The 24,241-nt window shown below is 41.6% G+C and overlaps 1 protein-coding gene across 1 annotated transcript; it reads left to right on the top strand.

The window, feature by feature from the left end:
* Positions 1 to 16,825: 16,825 nt before the first annotated feature.
* On the top strand, positions 16,826 to 22,624 carry PANX3 (pannexin 3). Its single transcript, XM_057695957.1, has 4 exons — positions 16,826 to 17,006; positions 17,825 to 17,967; positions 20,289 to 20,503; positions 21,985 to 22,624. The coding sequence occupies exons 1-4, from the start codon at positions 16,826 to 16,828 to the stop codon at positions 22,622 to 22,624; spliced, it is 1,179 nt and encodes a 392-aa protein (XP_057551940.1).
* The last annotated feature ends 1,617 nt before the right edge of the window (positions 22,625 to 24,241 follow it).

Here is a 24,241-nt window from a genome sequence, read left to right as displayed (position 1 = left end):
AATGAGAAGCCGTGCTTTGCAATGAAGAGTAGCCCCTGCTTGCCACCAGAGAAAGCCAGCGTGCAGCAATGAAGACCCAACACAGCCAATTAATTAATTAATTAATTAATTAATTTTTTTAAAAAACTACAGAAAAGATACTTGAGAAAAACTGGGGTCGAGATTTGCTTTTCCAACCATGATGGAGCAACAAGGTTCAGACTTTCCTTATGCCTTAAACAACTAGAAAAATAGAATATATGAAACAGCTGTTTTCAGACATTGACCAAAGGCAGCAGAAGAATCTAATTCTGAGAAAAAAAGAAAAACAAATGTGATTACTCTTTCTTTCTAGACGCAATTTCCAGACAGGAATGCAGGGAAAGGGAAGCAAACCAAGCTCGGTAGTCTCACTGAACTGAGGAGACAGATGCTGGAGTTCACGGAGCCCAAAGCAGCTAGAATCTGTGGAGCCAAGTATTGGAGCATAGGGAGCTGTGCAAACAAGAACTCCACAAACCTGTACAGAGACTTGGGCTCAATACCAAATTTGAGTACAGTTAAGTTTCATGAGATCAGGTTAAAAAGAAAAAGAAAAAAAGAGCTTATTGGACAAAACCAATTATCAGAGAGCAATGAGCAGAACAACTCCCAGAGTTCACACAGCTGGCATCACTCAAATTCCTACCAGCCAAGAGAAGAGATTTCAATAAATGCATGGGGCATACCCTAGGCTATTCTATATGTACCCTAGGAAAGCTCAAAAACAAACTTCAAAGGGTCAGCCTTATTCTAAAGATAAGTAAAACCTGCCAGAAGAAAGCCCAGCACACTTTAAAAGAATACAATAAAATCCAGCATTCAACAACATAAAATCTATATTGTCCACATCCAATCAAATATTACTAGATGTGGGAGAAGCAGAAAAATGTGGCCTGTAAACAGCAGGAAAATAAGTCAACAGAAACAGCCCAGAAATGACGGAGATGATGGAATTGGCAGATAAGAACTTTACAACCTAGGATTTCCCTGGTGGTGCAGTGGTTAAGAATCCGCCTGCCAATGCAGGGGACACGGGTTTGAGCCCTGGGCTGGGAAGATCCCACATGCAGTGGAGCAACTAAGCCCGTGTGCCACAGCTACTGAGCCTGCACTCTAGAGCCTGCAAACCACAACTATTGAGCCCACATGCCACAACTACTGAAGCCCTTGCACCTAGAACCAGAGCTCCGCAACAAGAGAAGCCACCGCAATGAGAAGCCCACACACCGCAACGAAGAGTAGCTGCCTGCTCACCACAACTAGAGAAAGCCCGTGCACAGCAACAAAGACTCAATGCAGCCAATAAATAAATGTATTTATCACTAATCATCAGGGAAATGCAAGTCAAAAGCACAATGAGGTATCACCTTACACCGGTCAGAATGGCCATCATCAAAACATCTAGAAACAACAAATGTTGGAGAGGGTGTGGAGAAAAGGGAACCCTCCTGCACTGTTGGTGGGAATGTAAGTTGGTACAGCCACCATGGAAGACAGTTTGGAGGTTCCTTAAAAAACTAAAAATAGAACTACCATATGATCCAGTAATCCCCCTCCTGGGCATATATCCAGAGAAAACCATAATCCAAAAAGAAACATGTACCATAATGTTCATTGCAGCACTATTTACAATAGCCAGGACATGGAAGCAACCTAAATGCCCATTAACAAATGAATGGATAAAGAAGATGTGGCATATATACACAATGGAATATTACTCAGCTATAAAAAGGGATGAGATGGAGTTATATGTAATGAGGTAGATAGACCTAGAGTCTGTCATACAGAGCGAAGTAAGTCAGAAAGAGAAAGACAAATACTGTATGCTAACTCATATATACGGAATCTAAAAATGGTACTGATGAACTCAGTGACAAGACAAGAACAAGGACTCAGATGCAGAGAATGGACTGGAGAACTCGAGGTTTGTAGGGGCGGGGGGTGAAGGGGAAGATGAGACGAAGTGAGAGAGTAGCATAGACATATATATACTACCAACTGTAAAATAGGTAGCCAGTGGGAAGTTGCTGTATAACAAAGGGAGTTCAGCTTGAGTATGGATGATGCCTTAGAGGACTGGGACAGGGAGGGTGGGGGGGAGTCGAGGGAGGGAGGGAATATGGGGACATGTGTATAAAAACAGATGATTGGGGTGGGGAGGGAGTCGAAGGAGGGAGGGAATACCGGGATATGTGTATAAAAACATGATTGAACTTGGTGTACCCAAAAAATAATAATAAATAAATAAATTTAAAAAAAATAAAAAATAAATTAATTAAATAAAATAAAATACGTTTCAATGCCTAAAAAAAAAAAAGGAATGAAATGGAGCTATATGTAAAGAGATGGATAGACCTATAGACCTAGAGGCTGTCATACAGAGTGAAGTAAGCCAGAAAGAGAAAAACCAATATTGTATGCTAACTCATATATACGGAATCTAAAAAAACAAAATGGTACTGATGAACCCAGTGACAAGACAAGAATAAGGATGCAGATGCAGAGAATGGACTAGAGGACACGAGGTTGGGGGGGTGGGGGGTGAAGGGGAAACTTGGACGAAGTAAAAGAGTAGCATAGACATATATATGCTACCAACTGTAAAATAGATAGCCAGTGGGAAGTTGCTGTATAACAAAGGAAGATCAACTGAATGATGGATGATGCCTTAGAGGGCCGGGACGGGGAGGGTGGGGGGGAGTCCAGGGAAGGAGGGAATATGGGGATATGTGTATAAATACAGCTGATTGACTTTGGTGTACCTCAAAAACCGGTACAAGAGTGTAAAGCAATTATATTCCAATTAAAAAAAAAACTTTACAATTAGCTATGATAAATATACTCAATGTGCTCAATAATTTAAAGGAAAAAATAAACATGCTAAAGGAAATGGAAGATATTTTTTAAATGGAACAACTAGATATTTAAAAATATATCTCTGAAGAAAAAAATCACTTGATTGTATTAACATGAGATTCAACACTGCAGAAGAAAATAACAGTGCACTTGAAGACATAATGGTAGAATGTACCTAAAATGAAACACAGGAAAAAGACTAGCATAAAAATGAATAGAGCCTCAGTAACCTATGGAACAATATCAAGCAGTCTAACATAGGTGTCATTTGAGTCCTAGCAGAAGAAAGGGAGAAAAAAAAATATTTAAACATACAATGGCTAAAATTTTTCCAAATTAGATGAACTATACACCCCACACATCCAAGGAGCTCAATGAATCTACAAGCAGAATAATCAAAAATGAAACCACACAAAGCTACATCATAGTCAAATTGATGAATGTCAGTCATAAAGAGAACATTTTAAAAGCAACCAGAGGAAAAAAGCACATTACATACAGAGGAACAAAATAAGAATGACTACTGACTTCTCATCAAAAATGGAAGAGATGAAAGCAAAAAGATGATGGAATGACATCTTGAATGTACAGAAAAAAAGTTGTCAATCTTGAATTCTATATTCAGTGGAAACATCTTTCAGAATTGAAGGTGAAATAAAGATTTCTTCATACGAACAAACACTTGGAGAATCTGGTGCCACCTGATTGCCCTATAAGAAATGTGAAGGGAAGTTCTCCAGACAGAAGGAAAAAGATACCAGATGGAAAAGTGGGGAGCCCCTAAAATTGTAAAGATTAACCTTGGAGATACAATGTAGATATAAACTTGGGGAGCACCTAAAATTGTAAAAAATGGGTGGATAAATATGATATTTTTCTCAATTTTTAATATCCTTAAAAATAAAGCAAGGAAAGATGACAGAAAGGGAGGGGTATGGGCTACAATTTTAAGTAGAGTGGTGCGGTTAGGCCTCATTGTGAAGGTACTATTTGTACTTATACTTGGAAAAGACATGGCCAGAGTTGTGTTTTGTAATATTAGCTATTCTAATGTCCGTTTGGGTAAACATGGCTCAATGAAATATCCTACCTAGGCAGTACATTTCTATCATGCACTTCAGTAACCATACCTTAACCCAAAGCAAAGAAAAATTGAGATAAAGTGAGAGTTTATAGGAGCAAAAGAATTTTCTGAACATTTTCAGAAATCATAAGTCATTTCACAAAGATACCTACATACACCTAATTCTGTTCTCCAAACACTCAGCCCTGGGATCTCTAAATTCCATAGCTTATATGACTGATTTCAGGAAGGGATATGATAAAGTCATTTCTTCAAGGACTAATAAAGCTGGCATGTGACCACCTGTAATCCACATTTCTTATTAAGGACACTTTTATTTTAATGAAGACAGACCTTTCAGCCAAAGCAAAAGATCTCAATTTGGGGAAATTAAATCCTCAGCGAGTGGGTGGGTTAGATATATTTTTGGTAAGAATTACGTGCTGGAGTCCCCTTGGAGGAGTTATGAAATCATAATACAAAGGCCAAAACCCATCCCTTCTTCTTCAAGGCCGGTTTATGTTTATGGGTAGATGTACACAGTTAATAATTGCTTATATTTCTCTGTGACCAGTATTCAACAAAGACTCAGCAGCAATGGTGCCCTATTTATAGATGGTCACTTAGAATTTTGCTACATCCTTCAAAATCATTAATAAATCCCAATCCCTGTCCTAATCCCACTGCAGAAAATTTCCATTAGAGAAAAGTAGTGCTTGCTTCAGCAGCAGATACATTACAAATTGAGAAAAACAATTCATTATCACAAACTTCAAATAAGCCCCAGAAGGCAGACTCTCCCTGGGACTCAAGGGCAAATAAGACCTCAGAGGTTCATTAAAAGTTGACTTTTCTCTAAAAACCTTTGAGAGCTCTTGTCTGGATGATGCAACATCAGGGAAAGTTCCTCTGAGTTGGTGTTACTTCAGAAACTGTTGCCATGGAAGCATCGTTTCAAATGCATTTCAAAGCTATTAGAGCAACCCCTTTTTTGTATGTTTGTGCTTTCAGGTTTTTTTATTTTATTTTTACTTTTTGAGGTAAAATTCACATAACATAAAATTCACCATTTTCAGGTGTCCAAACCGTGGGTTTTAGTAATTCACAATAATGTGCAACCATCAGCACTATCTAATTCCAGAACATTCCATTGGCTCGAAAAGAAACCTGGTCACTTCCTATTCCCTCTGCCCCCAGTGCCTGGAAGTTGCTAATCTGCTTTCTGTCTCTACTGATTTGCCTATTCTGGTCATTTCATATAAATAGACTCATATAACATGCAGCCTTTCACATCTGGCTTCTTTCACTCAGCTTAATGTTTTCAGGATTTGTCCACGTTGTAACATATATAAGTACATAATTTTTTTACGGCTGAATAATATTCCATTGTGTGGATACACTACATTTTATGTATGCATACATCAGTTGGTGGGTTATTTCCACCTGGGGGCTATTATTAATAATGCTGCCTGAAATTTGGCCAGAAGTGAGAGCTTAGGGTCTTCTCAGGTCTTTTCTGAGCATGTGCCCAGCCCTAGCCATGTGTGTGGCCTTCTAGGTTCCCAGGAATACATGGGCTCTTTTCAAAGCCCTTATTTTTGAAATCATGTCATTGCCTAGTATTTCCTCCCAAGATTTTTGGTTAATCGATTGTGTGCCCCAACTGTTATCCCTTGCCCCAGGTGGCAGTGACTAATACATTTGCCTTTAAATGTTTTCCACACATGGTCTCCTCCCCTGTCACCCCATCAGCTGGGGGAGTTCAGGTTAGGCAAAATAGAGGCAAGCCCTTTGATGATCTTTCAGAGAGCCACCAGACAGGTCAAAGCAAACAACCACAGTCCTTGGAGAATAAAGTCTGTTCTGCTCCTTCCAGTACTGGTACCTGTACCAGGAATACAGACTGCTGTCTTCAAGGCCAACCCTGAGCTGGGAGCAGGAGATGCAGCCAGCATAAGTTAAAATGCCACAAAGCTCTCTTACCGAGATTCAGTTTTCCTTCTTGACTGTGTTGCCCTAGTTGCTACAAGCTTTTGCTTAGTATCCAGGCATTCCAAGGAAGTTTATTTTTAAACTTTTTGCCAGTTTATTTATTGCTTTTTGTCGAAGAAAGGACTTTGGAAGTTCCCTACTCTGCCATGTTGACTGACATCACTCTAGACTCAACCCCTTTCAAATCTGAGGCATCCCACTTGAATTACAAATATATGTCCCTGCTAAGTATTCAGAAAATAAACTTTGGAATTAGTCTGATCTCAGTACAAATCCTGGCTCTGCCACTTCCTAGCTGGATGTCAGTGGTAAATTTGTTTAACCTCTCACTGAACTTCAAACGCCTTATCTTAAAATGTGGAGAATAAACACAACTCAGAACTGTAGTTATGAATAAATGATGCCATTTCTGGCACCACAATTTAAGGTGTAAAGCTTATGACGCAATGTGGAGTTCCCTGTCTTTACCACTTAATCTGAAGCCTAAAAGAGCATGGTTGGGGCAGGTATTGTTGGCGGAGTGTGTGTGTGTGTGTGTGTCTGTCTGTCTGTGTGCGCACATGCACAGTGGGAGGGAAATCATATAAAACCATGTATTTTTTAATATTTATTAGTCTGCTCTGGGTCTTAGTTGCGGCGCGTGGTATCTTCATTGTGGCACGTGGGATCTAGTTCCCTGACCAGGGATCGGACCTGAGCCCCCTGCATTGGAAGCATGGAGTCTTAGCCACTGGACCACCAGGGAAGTCCCAAAACCATGTATATGTAATATGATCTCATTTCAGAAAAAGAAAGGCATATGTATCCATACAAAAATATTGGGAAGGATAGACATTAAGTAGTTAAGAAGGTAGAGGAAATATGGTGTTTTTAATTTCTCATTTTTTCTTATCTACTCATATTTTCTCATTTGCTTCATGCACATCTATTGCTTTTGAAATCTTAAAAAATGCTTATGAAATACAGCAGTAAGATCCCATTTATCCCCAGAAATTCAATAAACCTATTTTACTTTGAAAAAATAAAATCCTATATAAAAGTAAGTCGTAGCAAAACAACATGTTACAGAGAGGACAGGATGGGCTGGTGTCAGAAATCCTGGGTTCTAGGTCATGCCCAGGTCTGCCTCTTGCAAGCTATGTGACCTTGGGTAACGAGTAATTTCTTGCGCTTCTGTTTCCTAGAAGATGAAAACGGTAATGCAGCATTCCTCTTTTCCCTATGCCATGCTGATAATAAGACACCAAGAGTAAAGCACATGCCTGAGAGACATAGGTGTGCAGATATAAAAGGCTACAAACTGGAGCAGCAATTCTCAAATATTAATGTACATCAAAATCACCTAGGAAAGCTGTTAAGATTCAAATTGCCAGGCCCCATCTCCAGAGTTTCCAACAGGTCTGGAGTAGGGCCCAAGGATTTACCATTTCCCAGGCAGTGCTGATGATGCTCGTCTGGGGACTACACACTGAACCACTGAACTAGAGGCAAAGAAAAAAGCACAGAAGCTTCAGGTTCAAGTTCCAAGTCACCTCTCTTAGTTCTGTGACTTTGAACAAATCTCTTCTTCTATCTACACATGAGTTTCTTCACCAATTCAAAAAAAAACAACATAATTCCTGCTAATAAATACCATCTGCCCCCAAGATTTTTATGAGGATTAAAAGATTTAAACTTGTGAAAAGAATGCATAAACTCTCCTGAATTATGCAAATAGCATTAATTATATAAGTTAGGCAACTAAAGTAGCTAGAATTTAAATTATTTTTATTTTAGGAAGTACTTCTCAGACACAGAGATGTCTGTCAGTTTAGATTCCCAACAGTGAAGATCCACGCTTCTAGCAAGCACGTCTGAAGTTTGAGTCCTTTGCCACTGCAGATGGTAATAATAGTGCCTTGCGTAAGGACCATGGTAGGAACAGGTAAATAACAATAATAATAATGCAAGAGTTTAAATTTATTGAAACAGTATTTTTCAGGTATGGTAGTAATTTAAACCTCACAATCTTATGAAGTAGCTGTGTAATAATTCCCAACTTGTAAGTAAATAAGTTCGGGTTTCATATGGTCAGATTATTTGCTCAGAGTCACACAGCAAAGATTAGAATCAAGGTTTCTAAGAAATATGCTTACAATGCTATTTGTTGATTCATCTAATTTAGACATAATTCATTGATTCAGGGCCTAGGAGAGTAGCTAACTCATAATCGTTATTTCATCATTTGCTTAGGGAATTACCACCAATTCAATTTGACTGGGATTTAGTTCTCTCACATTCCCCAATCCTCTGTTCTCCTCTCCTTTCCTCCCAATATGGGTACATCACAATTTTCATTTCTCAACACTTAATGTTTACTCTACTATGATTACATTTCCTTACTTGCTCCATTTTATTTTCTCCCAGAGTAGATATTGTCCCCATAGTTTTCTATGTGCCTCTTCTTAATATTTCCACATACTCCAATTTCAGGGGTAGAATGTGACATGAGAAAAGGAAGTCAAGGACAGACAGACTTCTTGGGACCCAACTACAAAGGTCACAGAGCAGAGGGGGATCTGATTCCCCACTTAAATCATTCTCTTTTGATCTGTGAGTGTCATATTCTATTTCTAGTTCCACCTACTTCTAACCTGACCTAACCTGAATTTTCCTGAGCTCCTCTGTGCACAAAAGAAGCAATAGATATCATCTTTTTTTCTTAGTTCCCTTATTTTATTCAGGATAAACTACATTCCAAGCCTAATTTGACCAATTTTTTAAGCTACAAAATTTTTCTGATTCCCTGATTTTTCAAACTATATAACTCTCAGTTGCTATACTTTAATCTTTCTTTAGTAGAACAGTGCCTTCAGTCTAGAGTCAGAGATGCTGGCTTTTCAACAATCATAGAACTTAAGCCCAATTACCAATTTGTTGGATTCAATTTCATATGCATAGCAAACCTAGTTGTTGGCATAAAAACACAAAGTGCTATATCCTACTTCATCTTTTATTTTCAATACATATGCCCATAAGCATATATACAATTTTTCACAAACACGTAACTGTGATAACATGCATGTTTTTGCGGGTGTGTGTAATCCCTCCTTCTTTATTCTTTTCCTTCTTCTTTGGCTACCTCAGGCCATGCTACAGACAGGCCACATGCAGGTACCTCAAACACAGTTTCTTCATGGCCTTCTTTTACATCTGTGTGCATTAAAATCCAATTAGTCAAGCTGCATTAACACAGATATGCCTGGCCTGTCAGGGTGCAAATTGTACTCCTTTTTGGAATGGTTTCTCAGGAACCACCACGTGATGTTCTCACCCCAACTACTGCCCTGCAATGTAGCTGGTAACGACTCTCCCCAAGGTAAGGAGATACCTGCCGACTTATATCACAGAACTTCAAGTCCAGGGGAAAGCTAAGGTCAGGTTCCAGAGGCCTACTGACAATTCACATTTCTATACCAACTGAGCATTTGAAAAATATGCATTATTCCATTTTGTGCTTACAACACACCATCGGAGTTGATATTTTTATTTCTCATTTTATAGATAAGGACGTGACTTGTCATTCAGTAAGTAGTATAAGCACACCACACAGTACTCCCTGGATTTAAGATAATGTCAGCTTTACATTATCATGTTCTGGTGAATATTTTGGAATTGGCTATAAGAAAAGGGAGATTAAATCTCTGAAGCGAAATGCATGTCCAAGAAATAAAACAGAAACTTTTATCTCTAAATATATGAAGAAGCTGTAGGCAGTAAAAATTCCAGGCCTTGCCCATTTCATCTAACCATGCTGGTCTCTGAAACTGCCCATCTGGTCTGACTCCTAACAAGCATTAGCAGCAGTGAGTTGGATAAGACACAGGAAACTGTTAGGTATGAGCTTACCTGGTCTTACCACAGGCCTCCCACCTGGAAGGGAATGGATGCAGAAAATCACTCTACAGGGACAGAGCTCATTCTTGGAGGTTTAACAAATTGGCCAGAGCTCCAGCTCCCCCTCTTCCAGGGAGTGCCCTCGTGGGGCACCCAGTCTTAACTGCTCTAACTTTTCTTAATTCTCAACTTCATGCTCCCATATACTACTTTCATCAGAAATTCATCATTTGTGGATATCTACAACTGCTCTGTTATTACCCCTAAAATACTGATGACCTTTGTATCAGAGAAGATCATTTCCTTTGAGGGCTACTTGTCACAGTTCCACTTCTTGCTTGTATTTGTCATGGCTGAGCATTACTTGCTGACCCATGACCACTGTGTCCTCATATCTCACCAGGTCCTGCTGGTAGCTGCAGTATTTGTAGTGGGGTTGGTTGGTTTCAACCATAGACATTGTGCCTTGTATTAAAATTGTCCTCTGTGAGTTATTCGTCAGTCAATACTTCTCTCATCCATTATCATGCCTAATAGTGATATGACAGTTTTCTCTTTGACTTGATTCAACATTTCATTCACTAGGCTAACAGTCCTTATTTCCTATGCCTTTTCTTTTTTTAGCATCTTCCGCATCAGCTTCGTAGAGAGCAAGTCCAAAGCCTTCAGCAGAAGCTCTGGGATTTTTCTAGGGGTCTGATGCATTCGTGCTTCTTCCTGGTCCTCTCTCAAATTGCTTGCTCTAGGAGAAGCCAGCTGCGATGTAAGTGAGAACATGGAGTTCTCCATGTAGTTGACCCTATGGAAAGGGTCACGTGGTCAGGAAATGAGGCTGCCTGCCACACTGAGGCCTTCTGCCAGGAACCATGTGGGTGAGCTTGGAAGCACATCCTCCAGCCCCGGTCAGGCCTTCAGATGACTGCAGCCCCAGCCAATCTCTTGACTTTAACCTTATGAGTGACTCTGATCCAGAGCAACCCAGCTAAGCTGCTGCCAAACTCCTGACCTACAGAAACTGGGAGATAATAATGTTTATTGTTTTAAGCTGATAAGCTTTGAAGTAATTTGTTACACAGAAATAAATAATGCACATATGAAGAGATATTCAACTCATGGATTATCAGAAGCAATGCAAATTAAAATACAGATATCACTTTATACCAACAGCTATCAAACATTTAATCTCAGGACCCCTTTGCACTCTTAAAAAATATCAAGGACCAAAGAGCTTTTATATACGTGAGATACATCAATTTATATTTACCATGTTAGAAATTAAAACTGAAAATCTTTAAATATTCATTTTAAAATAAGAATAACAAACCTATTACATGTTAACATAAATATTTTTGTGAAAAGTAACTATATTTTCCAAAATAAAACAAAAATTTAGTGAGAAGAGTGCCACTGCTTTATAGTTTTGCAAATCTCTTTAATACCTGGCTTAATGAAAAATAGATGGAATCTCATATCTGCCTCTGCCGTCAACCCATTGAAAAATCACATGCCATATAACCTCCAGAAAAGTTTACATTCATGCAGGAATGAGAGTTAAAGACCAAATACTGCCAATGTTAGTGTGAAAAGAGTTTTGACCTTGCAGACCCCCTACAAGGGCTTCAGGGACTCACAGGGGGTTCTGGACTGCACTTTGAGAACCCCTGCTTAACATCCAAACAGACGAACAAAAATTTTTAAGTTGGATGGTTCTAACTGTTGGTGAAGATGTGGAAATACAAGAAACTATGCATTATAGCCATTCTAGGAGCAATATGACACCACCTAAGACAAGTTAAGTACATGTTGCCCCACAATCTAGAAATTCTAGTCTTTGATGTATATCTCAATTGAATTCTCTCATAGGACCATAAGGGGAAATGTGCATTATTTGTGGTATAAGGAGTGCAGGCAAAATGAATACTCATCAACAGACTAACAAGTCGATAAAATGCAATGTTTTGCAGTAGTGGAAATAATACATTATCTGTGTACACAGCCACATTGATGGACTTTTAGAGGTACAGAGATGAGTTTTTTTTTAAAGTAAGAAAATAAAATATAAAACATAAAATCACTTAGGTGTATTAAAATTATAATGTGCAGACTTTCAGGCAAAGTTCAGTATGTTATAGCAGGCAACTGCTCCTGCAGCACTAATAGAAAAAACTGTATTACACAAAAAACTATGTTTTGTGAATATTAGGAAGTTGTGGAAGAAATGAAGACAAGATGAATTAAAATTCCATGGGGGTTAGAACCATTTAGGGGTAAGAAGAGAATCTTCAAGAAGTTTTCCCTGGAGGAAGTTCCTGCTTCTGGGTGCCAACTCACCATTGGTCTTAGTCCAAGCAGAGGGCCTCTGTCAGGGAAAAATGAACCATCAAAGCTTTTAGTGGTTGTTACAAGGGTGGAGTGACAATTGGAAATTTGAGAGACTTCAAATGCATGCCCAGTCTTCCCAAAAGGACACTTCCTGAGCACTGGGGCTGTGTGGACTAGACTAAAAGCCTCTAAAATGCAAAGTGAAATCTCCTACACTCTGTGCTAATAATGAAACAAATACACTACAAAGGGAAGAGTCTTGCATTAAAGTCACTGATCAGACTCAATGAGGCTGTCTCACCTTCAAAGCATTTGCCAGATTGAGAAGCTAAATGCAGCAAGAGGCTAACAAGCTAAAATGAAATCCTTTGAAGAGGAAAATAGACCCTCTTATAGTCTTTCAGAGCTTAAGAAACAAAGATCCAACAGGCTCAATCAAAATCCCGGAAAGATCAGGCTCTAGGAATAGGAAAAACTAAATGTATACTGACTCTTAACTACAATTCCAGCACAGACCTAACTCAGCTCAGAACCTGATTGGATTCAATGGTCAGCTCCTCACGCTATACACCTAATAGAATAAAGGGGAACCATCTTTGGTGAAAGACAGGATCATCCAAAGCATCTCTGGTTCCTATTGTCCTTTACCCACATCGTTCAGCATACAATGCAAACTCCAAACAGTAATTTTTGCAAAAAGTAGACAATAGGAGCAGATCTACAGATTACCCCAATCCTGAAGTTAGCAATAAGGACTTTAAAGTAACTCCGATTAACATGATCAAGAAAAGAAAAGATGGATGAATTAGATTAAAGTATGGAGATTTCCATCAGAAAACTGGGATCTCTAAAAAAGAATAAAATGGAATTTTCTGGAGTGATGTCCTACCCCTGCTGAGGTGTGGATTACCACAGGTGTATGCATTGTCAAAATCTGTGTATGCATCCTTAAGCTTTGTGCATTTCATCGTACATAAATTTTACCTTAAAAGAAACAAACTGTAAACAAATATTGGAGTATAGTTAGCGATGTGCGTGCTGAAGTATTTAGGGAGCAGTATACCAACATCTGCAATTTACTTTGAAGTGAATCCGAAAGAAAATTAAATGCTTTATGGGTGGATAGAGAGGTGGATAGATAAATAGATACATAACAAAGCAAGCCAAGTAAAATGCTAATGATAAAATTAACTACTTTAAATCTTCACTGTAAAATTCTTTCAACTTTGCTGTGTTTTTAAGATTTTTTCATAAGAGTAATACAGTATGATAAGAGAATATTATGAATAATGATATGCAAATAAATTTGACATTTTGGATGAAAACTGGACAATTTCCTTAAAAATTATGGTTTAAAATATTCCACAAATTCTTTGACACTCCCTTCAAAATGTGGAGTCCAATTCCCATCCCCTTGAATATAGGCTAGATTTCGTGCCTTCCTTCTATTGAATAGGAAAAAATAGAAGTAGCAGTTGCAGCTTCAGAGGTTAGGTCATTAATGTAGGGCAGCTCCTGCTTTACTCTCTCTCGGATCACCCAGTGAGAGGTGGGGGGTAGGGAGAGGCCCACCTGGTGAGGAACTGAGGCCTCCTGCCAACACCCAACAAGGAACTGAGACTCCCAAAAGATATAAATAAAACATATATCTGGTGATGGTCTCATATGCAGAATATAAAAAGAAATTCTGCAAATCAATATTCAAAAGATATACATCCCAAGAGAAAAGCAGGCAAAAGACTTAAACATACACGTCACAAAAGATTTCCAAATGGTCAAAGTAGCCAACTGCATTCCTCATCAGAGAAATGCAGGTTCAACCCCAACCCACTGTCATCACACACCTTCCACAATGGCCAGATTTTTTTTAATGGCAAAAACATAAGGATATGGAGCAAACAGGACTCTCACAAACTGCTGATGAAAACGTAAATAACTATAACCACTTGGAAAACGAGTAAAGGTGAAAACATGCAAAGCATTATGACCCAGAAATTCCAATATACCAGTTTGCATTGGTATATAACCAACAGAAATGCATACATGTATTTACCATAAAACACAAGTTAGAATGTTCACAGTAGCAGTATTTTATAATAGTCAGAAACTAGAGACGCAAATGTGTATCCATTGGTGAATGGACAAACAAGTTGTGTTTCTGTGCAATAAAAAGGAATGGAAATCTGACACACACAATGACATGGATGAATCTCAGAAATATGTTGATCAGAGAATCCAGACACAAAAAAAGTATACATATGATTCTATTTATATAGAGTACAAAAACAGGCAATAAAATGGATCCTTATAGATATAATGTAGAGCAATAGAAGCCAAACACAAAAGAATATATACATACGATTCCATTTCTATAAGGAAGGCAAAATTAATCTATGCATTTAGAAGTTCAGCTAATGATTATCCTTTGGGAAATGGTGGTTATTAGAAAGGAGCACAAAGGTGGCTTCCAGGGTGTTAACTAAGGTTCTGTTTCTTGATCAGATGAAAATTTATGGGACATGTGTATATTAATGTATGTATATTATACATCATTAAAATGTAAATTATTTTTAAAAGGCAAAAGAAAATACATGCATACAAACCAATGATATTTGGCAAAATACATTCGGCAAAAACACACGTAATGAAAAGATGCAGAAAGGGGAGCGTGGAGGGGCTGATGGGGAGTAGAAATAAAAGATCCTTTCTCCTGCTCCCAGGCCTGGATCACTGCAGTTAGTTCACACGAGACAACTATGACTCAGAGTTGGCCTGTAGCCTGGGGATGGGGAAAGAGGCATTGCCAGCCCACATACCATATATCTAAAAAATTAGAAGTTATAAATCAAGCTATCAAACTGTTAACTAAAGTATGCTCTATCTGCTTGCCTTGACATATATACACACATATACACACCCCTTCATAATGGTCAGGATTGCCAGGTTCAAATTTAGAATCCTCAAACTGCCCAGATCCCTTCTTCCCAATCCAGTTAAGTCCCACATTGCAAGAAGCCTCACAATTGCATGTGTGGACATCCAGAACTTCTAAATTCCATCCAAACCCCCACAATGAGCCATTCCTTAGGCCCAAGGGTGCACACCAACAGCATGATCTGCTGATGGGAGGATGTACTTGAGGAAAAGGCCTGCACAGGCCCTGGAAGCAGGCTGGGGCCATCTGGGCAGGGAAATACAGCACCCCAGGGGCTGGAAAAGTGGTCTAGAGCAGGTGCATGGGCTCTGAATGGGCACATCCCCTTGGCCCCATGTACTCCTTGCCTTGCACAGCCCAAGGGGACCAGCGTGAAAGCCAAGGTCAGGGCCTGTCTTGCCAAATCTAAGGGCACTACAAGAAGATTACGTATGCTCCAGTGTTTGCTCTTCCACCCACCCAACCCCGCCAAAGTAGAGTAAGAGTTGACATTTACCCTACACTTTACAGTTCACAATGAATGCAACTTCCCATACAACAATCTTCATCAATCTTCACAATTTTGTACAATCAATATAATACCATTTAATAGATGAGAATACTGAGCCAAAAGTGGAATAAAGCACGAGTACTGCTAGGTCTCCAGTGGAAGACTTTTCCCTCCAGATTTCAAAAGTCATGTTCTTTCTACGACTCAACCCTGCCACCCATCCCTCAGCTTTCTAGAAAACTGATGGGAGGACTTCCCTGGTGGTCCAGCGGTAAAGAATCCGTCCTGCAATGCAGGGGATGAAGCTTCAATCCCTGGTCGGGGAACTAAGATCCTACATGCTGAGGGGCAACTAAGCCCAAACACCACAACTACTGAGCCCGAGCATCTCAACTAGAGAGCCCGTGTGCCACAAACTACAGAGCTCACGAGCCCTGGAGACTGCGTGCCACAACTAGAGAAGAGAAAACCCGCATGCCACAAGTAGAGAGAAGCCCGCACACCACAACAAAACATCCTGCATGCTGCAACTAAGACCCAACGCCGCCAAAAATAAAAATAAATTGTTCTATAAAAAATGCAAAATCCTTTAAAAAAAGAAAGAAAGAAAACTGATGGGAGCTTTAAAAAAATTGTAAATATATGCAAATTGTAAATACGTGGTTGAAACATTTTAGAAGAAGACCAGAGGCGGGGAAGGGAATGTAACACCAAACACAGATCAGTTTCTGGGAAAGAGCCCGGACTCAAAGCAAAAATCATCGCTGGAACAAAGATTACTATGTAGGAGCAGTGACCCTAGCTGAGTTTTGGGGGCTCCATTCCCACCCCAGACCACAAAATGAGGGCCTTCAACACATTTAAGCAATCTCCACCCAAATTCCACACCAATTACATGCGGGCCTGCTCCATAGGCCTCCCCCTCTCCACCACCCCACCAAAAATACTTTATTAATGAGAGGGCAGCATAAAGCCACAGGACTGCATCTGCTCGGGGACAATCCAGAGGGCAGCCTGGCACCAGCCCCAGCTGACACCCGACCCTCCTCCAGCGAGGACCCACTAGGCTCTGCCTCCCTCTAATTACCAGGTGCCTGGCTCAGGGCCTGGCCTGTTATTTAGAGAACCAGCGCCCACTCCTCGCACAGATATCTGTGAGGCCGGGGCTGCAGGCACCGTCTGCTGAAAGCCAGCTGCCTGAAGCTGCCACCTCCTGACCCCACTCTTCCAGGACCCCTGCTGCCACCCCTGCACCCAGGCTTGGGGCATCATGTCGCTCGCACACACAGCTGCAGAGTACATGCTCTCTGATGCCCTGCTGCCCGACCGCAAGGGCCCCCGCCTCAAAGCACTGCGCCTGGAGCTTCCCCTGGACCGCATGGTCAAGTTCGTAGCCGTGGGCTCCCCCTTGTTGCTGATGTCGCTGGCATTTGCCCAGGAGTTCTCCTCAGGTAAGTGGCTTCCAAAACCCAGTGGGCCCTGAAGGGAGACAATCCCCACGCCGTCTAGATGGCATGACTCGGGCCGGGCATCACCCAAAAGGCAGACTATGCCTCTGTTTAGGACACCAGCAAAGCAGAGGCACCGAAAAACTTTGGAAGTCATTTCTAAAATTTTCCAATAAAAAATTTGTAGTCTTAATTTCAGTATTTGTATATTTTGTGTCAATGCAGTAATTAAAGTTTTATTTTGATTTTCATGTAGATGAAAGAGATTTTAGGATCCTATCATTTTTCCAGGACCTATGATCTCTAAAGGTCTCAATTAGCCAAGCTTTAGGTAAATCTCTTATCTTCTTGGAGTCTTCTTCCTACTCCCCACCTCCAGGCTTATTGACTTGAGTACATATGTTAAATGCCTGACAGAGTCTGGCACACCACAAGTGCTGAATAAATCCACTCCTTCCTCTCCAAGAACCCCAGCCACATGCACCAACACTAACAAACACATACACCTAGTGGTCTCGGTGCTAGATTAACTCAGCAAATCTGCCACCTCTATTAAAGACAACGTGGACTTTCTCAGAGCTGGGATTTCTGGCTTTCTTTTCTGGCTTTGTGGTGAGCTCACCGCCTTTCCCAAGGCGGTGTGTCCGCCTCCCACCACCTCTTCTTTCACCCACAGTATGAACCCAGAAACCCGGGGCCTGGGAAGAAGACAGTGCCTGCCAGATACAGAAATGGTCAGAAAGCTCTTAGCTGATTGTCCCCTAGGTCCCCATTCCTCCACCCCAACCCAGGGCTGCCTCAAAGCTGTGTTCCTGTTACAGGGTCTCCCATCAGCTGCTTCTGTCCCAGTAACTTCAGCATCCGGCAGGCTGCCTACGTGGACAGTTCCTGTTGGGACTCACTGGTTCACCACGAACAGGATGAGTCTGGCCATTACAAGATGAAATCCCTCTGGCCTCACAAGGTAAAGTGGCTGGGGCTCTATCAGGCTGGCCTTATGGCTGGGTGGAGGGGACAGAACTGCATTGTGAGGTTCTCTCCTACCTGCCTCTGCTTTTTTATTTTGGTCATGTTTCAGGCATTCTTCAAATATCTGGTCATATGTGCTCACCCACTTTTATCTGATTGGAAGTTTTGTGCCTAGGGTTGAGGCTGTCAGTTCAAGGTGATCCCTTTGGGCCATTTCATTAGGAAAACCTCAAATATCAGTATCTGTAAACTGATATTCTGGGCTGGTCAGTTTTCCCAAGAAGATTCATTCGATCCCTCATTTGTGCAGAGGGGGCAGCATGTTGGTATCAGTGGGCAGTTGGTATCAAGCTTGTCTGCCAACACTCTGGGAGGGAACTCAGCCGTGGGTGTCAGCATTCAGTTCTCCTTCAGCTTAACCCTGCTCTCAATATAGTCCCCCTTCCCTCAATGGACCCAACTGCAGAATCTGTCTGATTTAATGTTTCCAAAGAATAAACCACAAGCCTTCTACCAGCGGAGGGAAAGGGTGGTCAACTGAATGCGTCACGTTTCAGAAAGGATCTGTGGGTCTGTTTTCTTGGTACTCCTGTTTCCAGCCCCACCTGCACCCTCATTTTTCAGACATACCTGGTATCTCCCATTCCTAGGTCTTCCTGGTTCTATGGTGAAAACCAGCTTGGCTGCACCCGCCTCAGCTCCCATCCTCTCCGTGGGCTGGTACCTTCCATCATGCAACTGCTTCCCAGGTTTCAACACTTGGTTACTCTTGTCTCCTCTCCTATTTTCTTTGTCCTTATAGGATTATGTCTTTTGGGTCCCTTTATTGTCATTCTAGTGGGGTTTCATGAGAGAGCAGGAGTAATATGTATGTCCAAATCACAATTTTAATCAGAAGTCACTAGTTTTCTAGTTATGACAATTTACAGGGCCTCAAAATGCCACAGTTCTAGGGCCCAGACAAAACCAGAGACTTAGTGGAAAGAGTTCATGAGGTGTCCCTGGAAGTGTTCAAGCAGGATCTAGATGGTAACAAGTTCAAGGTTCTGCGGAGGGGATTCATATGTGAGAAAAGAGTTGAATTGTCAGGCATCAGATGGCTTGAGAGCTCTTTAAGCCCTGATTCTCTGGCTCTACTTTAAACCTACTGAAACAGAAGCTCTAGGGTAAAGAGTTCATTTTCAAGAAACGTCATTTCTTAGGAGTAAAAAAGTTTTCATTTACTCTCGTGGCCTAATATACCTTTCCTAGCCTCTCTTGTTTAGTTCAGAAACACATACACACACACACACACACACACACACACACACACACACACACACACAAACTGCATATGCACCCTCCCTTTTTTCTTCAAACTCTCCTCTAAAATAAAAAGTATCCCTGGCTCAGTAGAAGCTATAGTCCAGTACTTATTAAAGGGAATAAGTTCCAAAATCAGAGTGCCTGGTTCCAAATCCTGCTCACCACTCATCAACTAGACATATAACCCTGCATAGGTTTCTTAGCATTTGCATCCTTCAGTTTCTTTGTCTGTAAGACAAATACTAATAGTACCTGACCATGAATGAATAATGCACAACACAAATGTCGTTTAACTTGTAGAGTTTCTACTGTGGGCAAAATAGTGGGTCCAACCCATCAGGTGTTGTGAGTATGATGAGGAAACATAAGAAAAAGTCCGTTATCTCAGGTAGCAAATAGTGCAGTGGAGGACACCAGCCTTATACATACCTCAATGTCAGCTTATACATATACAGGGCAGAAACAGCCCCCAAGGATTCCAAGACAGTGCCTGATGGTGTAGTTCACATTACCAAGAATCCAGAGATGAGAAAAGGCCACTGCAAAGGAGAGGAGCCATGGCAGGCTACGTGGAGGAAATGGGACCTGACCTCCTCTCTGGAGGGTCGCAGTAAAAGTCAGCCATGTCAGGGCCCCGGGCAGGACTTGGAAAGCTAATGGACTCTGGATGTCTGGAGCAGTCAGAGAAAGAAAAGTGGAAGACTGAGAATGAAGATGCTCTCCTCCAGGATGTCATGACCACCATTGGCCATGATCTCTAGTTAGCTCCCCAGGCTAACATGCATGGGGAATGGAGAATGGGAAGCTAGCACTCTCTCTTGCTCTCTCTTCCTCCCTGCCTCCCTTTCTGTCTCTGTCTCTCTCTGTCTCTGTCTCTCTGTCTGTGTCTCTCTCTCCCCGCCCCTTCCAAGGCAGAAACGGAATGAGAGCCTCTCACTCTGCTCCCTTCCTGCAAGGTTGCAAGGTCTGGGCGCCCTGAGCCTCCTTCCTCAGCTTGCTCTCTCCCTGCAGGTCCTCCCCTACTCCCTGCTGGCCCTGGCCGTGGCCATGTACCTGCCGGTTCTGCTGTGGCAGTATGCAGCTGTGCCGGCCCTCAGCTCAGATCTGCTGTTCATCATTAGCGAGCTGGACAAATCCTACAATCGCGCCATCCGCCTAGTGCAGCACATGCTGAAGATTCGGCAGGAGAGCTCGGACCCCCACGTGTTCTGGGACGAGCTGGAGAAGTGAGTTGTCTCCTCTACTCCTTTCTGAAAGACTCGGTTGAGCCCTAAAATGGTATCTTGCAGAGTAATCTTTAAACTATCCTCTGCACCATTCTTCTCAAGAATTCAACCTTTCCTAACACATCTCATTGACTTTCTATCATTTCTGTACGGGGAGAGGAAAAAGGACTCTGCCTCCAGTTGTCAGGTGAACCCATTGAGTCACAAAAGGGTTAGCCTCTAACAGACCACTTTCTCGGAATCTTAAATAGCTCCTACCAGGCCTACAGAAAAAAAATCCAAATTCTCCCAAATATTTTTCCTAGGACCTCCACACACTGTCATCGACTACTTTCTCAAACATCTCTTGAACAACCAAGTGACAGAAACCTTCCACTCCCCCAGGCAGTCTCCTTCTCTTCCCCTGAACAAGCTGTTCATTCATTTAAGCATTCATCTGTCATTTACGGAGCACCAGGCATAGTTGTGGGTGCTGCGGATACGTGCATGTGTGTATGTATGTGAGGGATGGGAGGGCTTATATTCTATGGAGGTAAAACAAACAATGAATAAGCAAAACACATAAGCAAATTATGTGGTAGAAGATAAGTGGTATAAAGAAAACAAGGCAGGGTAAGGGGCTCAGGAAAGCTAGGAGGTGGAAGGAGGTGCAGTTTTAGATAGGGTGGCCAGGACAGGCCCCCTCAAAGCACAGTTGAACTAAGATGTGAAACCCTATTCTGCTTCAAGTTTGTGCACATTTCTATCCTCTGAAAAAAGGTCCTTTCCTGTCTCTCTTTCTGAACCCTATCTACCTTTGGAAGGCCAATCTAAGACAATATTCTCCGTAGAAGTTGCTGAACACTCCAGCTCACACTGTTATGTGTCTCTCCTAACTTTTACAACTACCATGGTTTCCATCCATCATTTTAGCAAAAAATCAAGCATTATTTTTGTTCCCTATTTGCATATTTCATCTGCCCCTTCCCTACAAGCCAGACTGCAAGCTTCTTCAGAGCAGGCACTATTTATACCTACCTGAACACCACAGTCCTCAACCAACACTTATTAGCACATTTATTTTTATAAAATGAATGACCCAGCCTAAAAAAATCATACACAAAGGAAACAGACCAAGAACCAGAATGTGGTTATTCAGAATCCCAGTCCAGTGCTAATTTAATGTCTTAATGCTTCCCAAGGATCCTACTTCAGCTCAGAGATTTAGTCTGCCTTGCTGGGCAGAGATCCAGAGTGATCACTCATTATTCACTGATCATTCACTGGGTGTACTACATTGTACTCATGTCTTGGAGAACTAAGATACACTCATACACCTCTTTTTGGGGAGAGGAATGGATATGCTCAAAGAAGGCAGATAGTCCTAAGAGCCAAGAATGCTGTGTTGGATACACAGAATCTGTTACTTCCCCACATAGCTCTCTCAGGATATAGTTCTAAATGGTCCCTCCTAATATTGCCTCCTTTCTTCCCCTGCCCAGGGCTCGGAAAGAACGATACTTTGAATTCCCCTTGCTAGAGCGATACCTGGCCTGCAAGCAGCGCTCACACTCACTAGTGGCCACCTACCTCCTGAGGAACTCCCTTTTGCTCCTCTTCACCTCAGCCACCTACCTGTACCTTGGCCACTTCCACCTGGATATCTTCTTTCAAGAGGAATTCAGCTGTTCCATCAAGACAGGGTTGCTACATGATGAGACCCATATCCCTGACCTGATCACATGCAGGCTGACCTCTTTGTCTGTCTTCCAGATCGTTAGTCTCTCCAGTGTAGCAATATACACTCTATTGGTTCCAGTGATAATATACAACCTCACCCGGCTGTGTCGGTGGGACAAACGGCTCCTATCCATCTATGAGATGCTCCCGGCTTTTGATCTCCTCAGTAGAAAGATGCTGGGATGTCCCATCAATGACCTCAATGTGATCCTTCTTTTTCTCCGCGCCAACATCTCTGAGCTCATCTCTTTTAGCTGGTTGAGTGTCCTGTGTGCATTGAAGGACATGACCACTCAGAAGCATAACATTGACACAGTGATTGATTTCATGACTTTATTGGCTGGCTTAGAACCCTCAAAACCGAAACATCTCGCCCAAGGGATGTGTGATGAAAACCCATAGTTAAGAAACCATGAAGCAAGAAGTTTTATGGAAAGTAAAAACCTCTCCTCTTCTTCACAAGCCTCACGCACTAATATACAAAAACACCCACTTTAGGATTGCTAAGCTCGGATTGAGCTGAATCAAACATCCAGTATTATGTTATCCCAAAGGTTAGATGATATAATCAACACATGGAAATAAATCTGAAAGTTGGAGCTGATGACTACAATAACTAAAAAATTAGGTCTAGAGCTTAATATGAAGACAGAAAAAAAACTAAGACTAAAATTAAAGTTAAGACATTGTACAAAGGGAGACAGTTCTACAGGCTAGTAACAGAGGCAGGTTCTAGTCACTGTATTTACTCCATGGCCTTTCCAGGATACACACTTGGTTTCCCCCAAAGAGCAAGTGGGGTAATGTGGTAAGAGAATAAAAATATGAAATCCCTGGAAACTCTGTGGTGTGGCCTCAAATCCTAGGAATTTGCCCAGCTTGTTTTGTGGAAGTCATTAACCTTGCCCAGGGACCCTGCGGCCTGCACAATGGGCCAGGAGATACTGATTGCAGGAATTTGTAATCTGCTCTTGAATTTGTAATCTGCTCTTGGGGACAGCCTAGAATAAGGCCAGGGCCATGCATCAGCTGTGGGTGGAGCCTTGAGGTGTACAGATATGCTTTTTCATCATCTAAACCAGGGACTCACTTCACCAAGGGCTGGGATTATGGGCTGCAGACTCCATAATTCTTGATGGGCCCAGATATGCTTTTAATACCCCAGAGGATGCTCTAACTCCGCTTATAGACAATCACTGATAGCAAGTGCTTAGATCTAACCAGGATAGACAGTAAAGTGCTCATGGGACCCCATCTCTCTCTTCCCTATCCTAGCTTCTAACTCCCATTCCTATGCTTAGAACCTTGATCTGACTCACAAGGTCATGCTGTCTCTCATTTGCTATTTCTTTGTAGAGCTGTACATTATGTATTCCTTCAGGGAAATTTTACATAGGTCATTTAGACCCCTGTTCATATAGGTAAGCAGAAAAGTTAGACAGATTCAGATAAGCTTACCTAAAACAAGCAAAGGTATATACAGACATTCATCAATGGCTTTCTGTTGTCATTGGGTAAAAGCCTAATTCTTCAGTTGGTACACAAGACCTTCACAATCCGAATCCTGCCTGCTTCTTCAGTCTCTCCTCTTGCCTCTCTCCATATACATCTTCCACTCTAATCAATGACTTGCAGTTCCCACGCTTCTCACGATGTTGAGCCTGTGAATATGCTGTCCCCACTGCCCAGGTTACGCTCTTCTGTTCTTCACTAGGCCGACCACTAGCTCTCCTTCAAGATCTACCCAGGCATACTTCCTTCAAGAAGCCTTCCCCATACCCTCCCTCCTTCCCTAACTGGGTGCTGCCATATCCTCCGACATCTACCTCTGAGACAAAACTTATCACACTGTAAATGTAGCCCATGTGTCTGTCTTTCCCTCCTAAATAAGTTTGCTAAAGGCTGTGTCATCATAGGCACTCATAAACAAATATTCTTCTGAATAAGTAAGTGAATGAGTTGCTTGGGAACATTACATTGCCTGGAGCACGCAGACCCAGCCACTAAATAACCCTGTAC

Source organism: Hippopotamus amphibius, chromosome 9 (genome assembly GCF_030028045.1).
Source record: "Hippopotamus amphibius kiboko isolate mHipAmp2 chromosome 9, mHipAmp2.hap2, whole genome shotgun sequence".
Lineage (NCBI taxonomy): Eukaryota > Metazoa > Chordata > Mammalia > Artiodactyla > Hippopotamidae > Hippopotamus > Hippopotamus amphibius.
The sequence above is the reverse complement of the archived record's forward strand: the minus strand, read 5'-3'. Positions and strand labels throughout refer to the sequence as shown.

Bases quoted from the DNA above. Each gene is read 5' to 3' on its own strand.
- PANX3 (XM_057695957.1), top strand. From the start codon at position 16,826: ATGTCGCTCGCACACACAGCTGCAGAGTACATGCTCTCTGATGCCCTG. The intron at 17,007-17,824 runs GTAAGTGGCTTC...TTCCTGTTACAG, and splicing joins TGCCCAGGAGTTCTCCTCAG to GGTCTCCCATCAGCTGCTTC. The intron at 17,968-20,288 runs GTAAAGTGGCTG...CTCTCCCTGCAG, and splicing joins AATCCCTCTGGCCTCACAAG to GTCCTCCCCTACTCCCTGCT.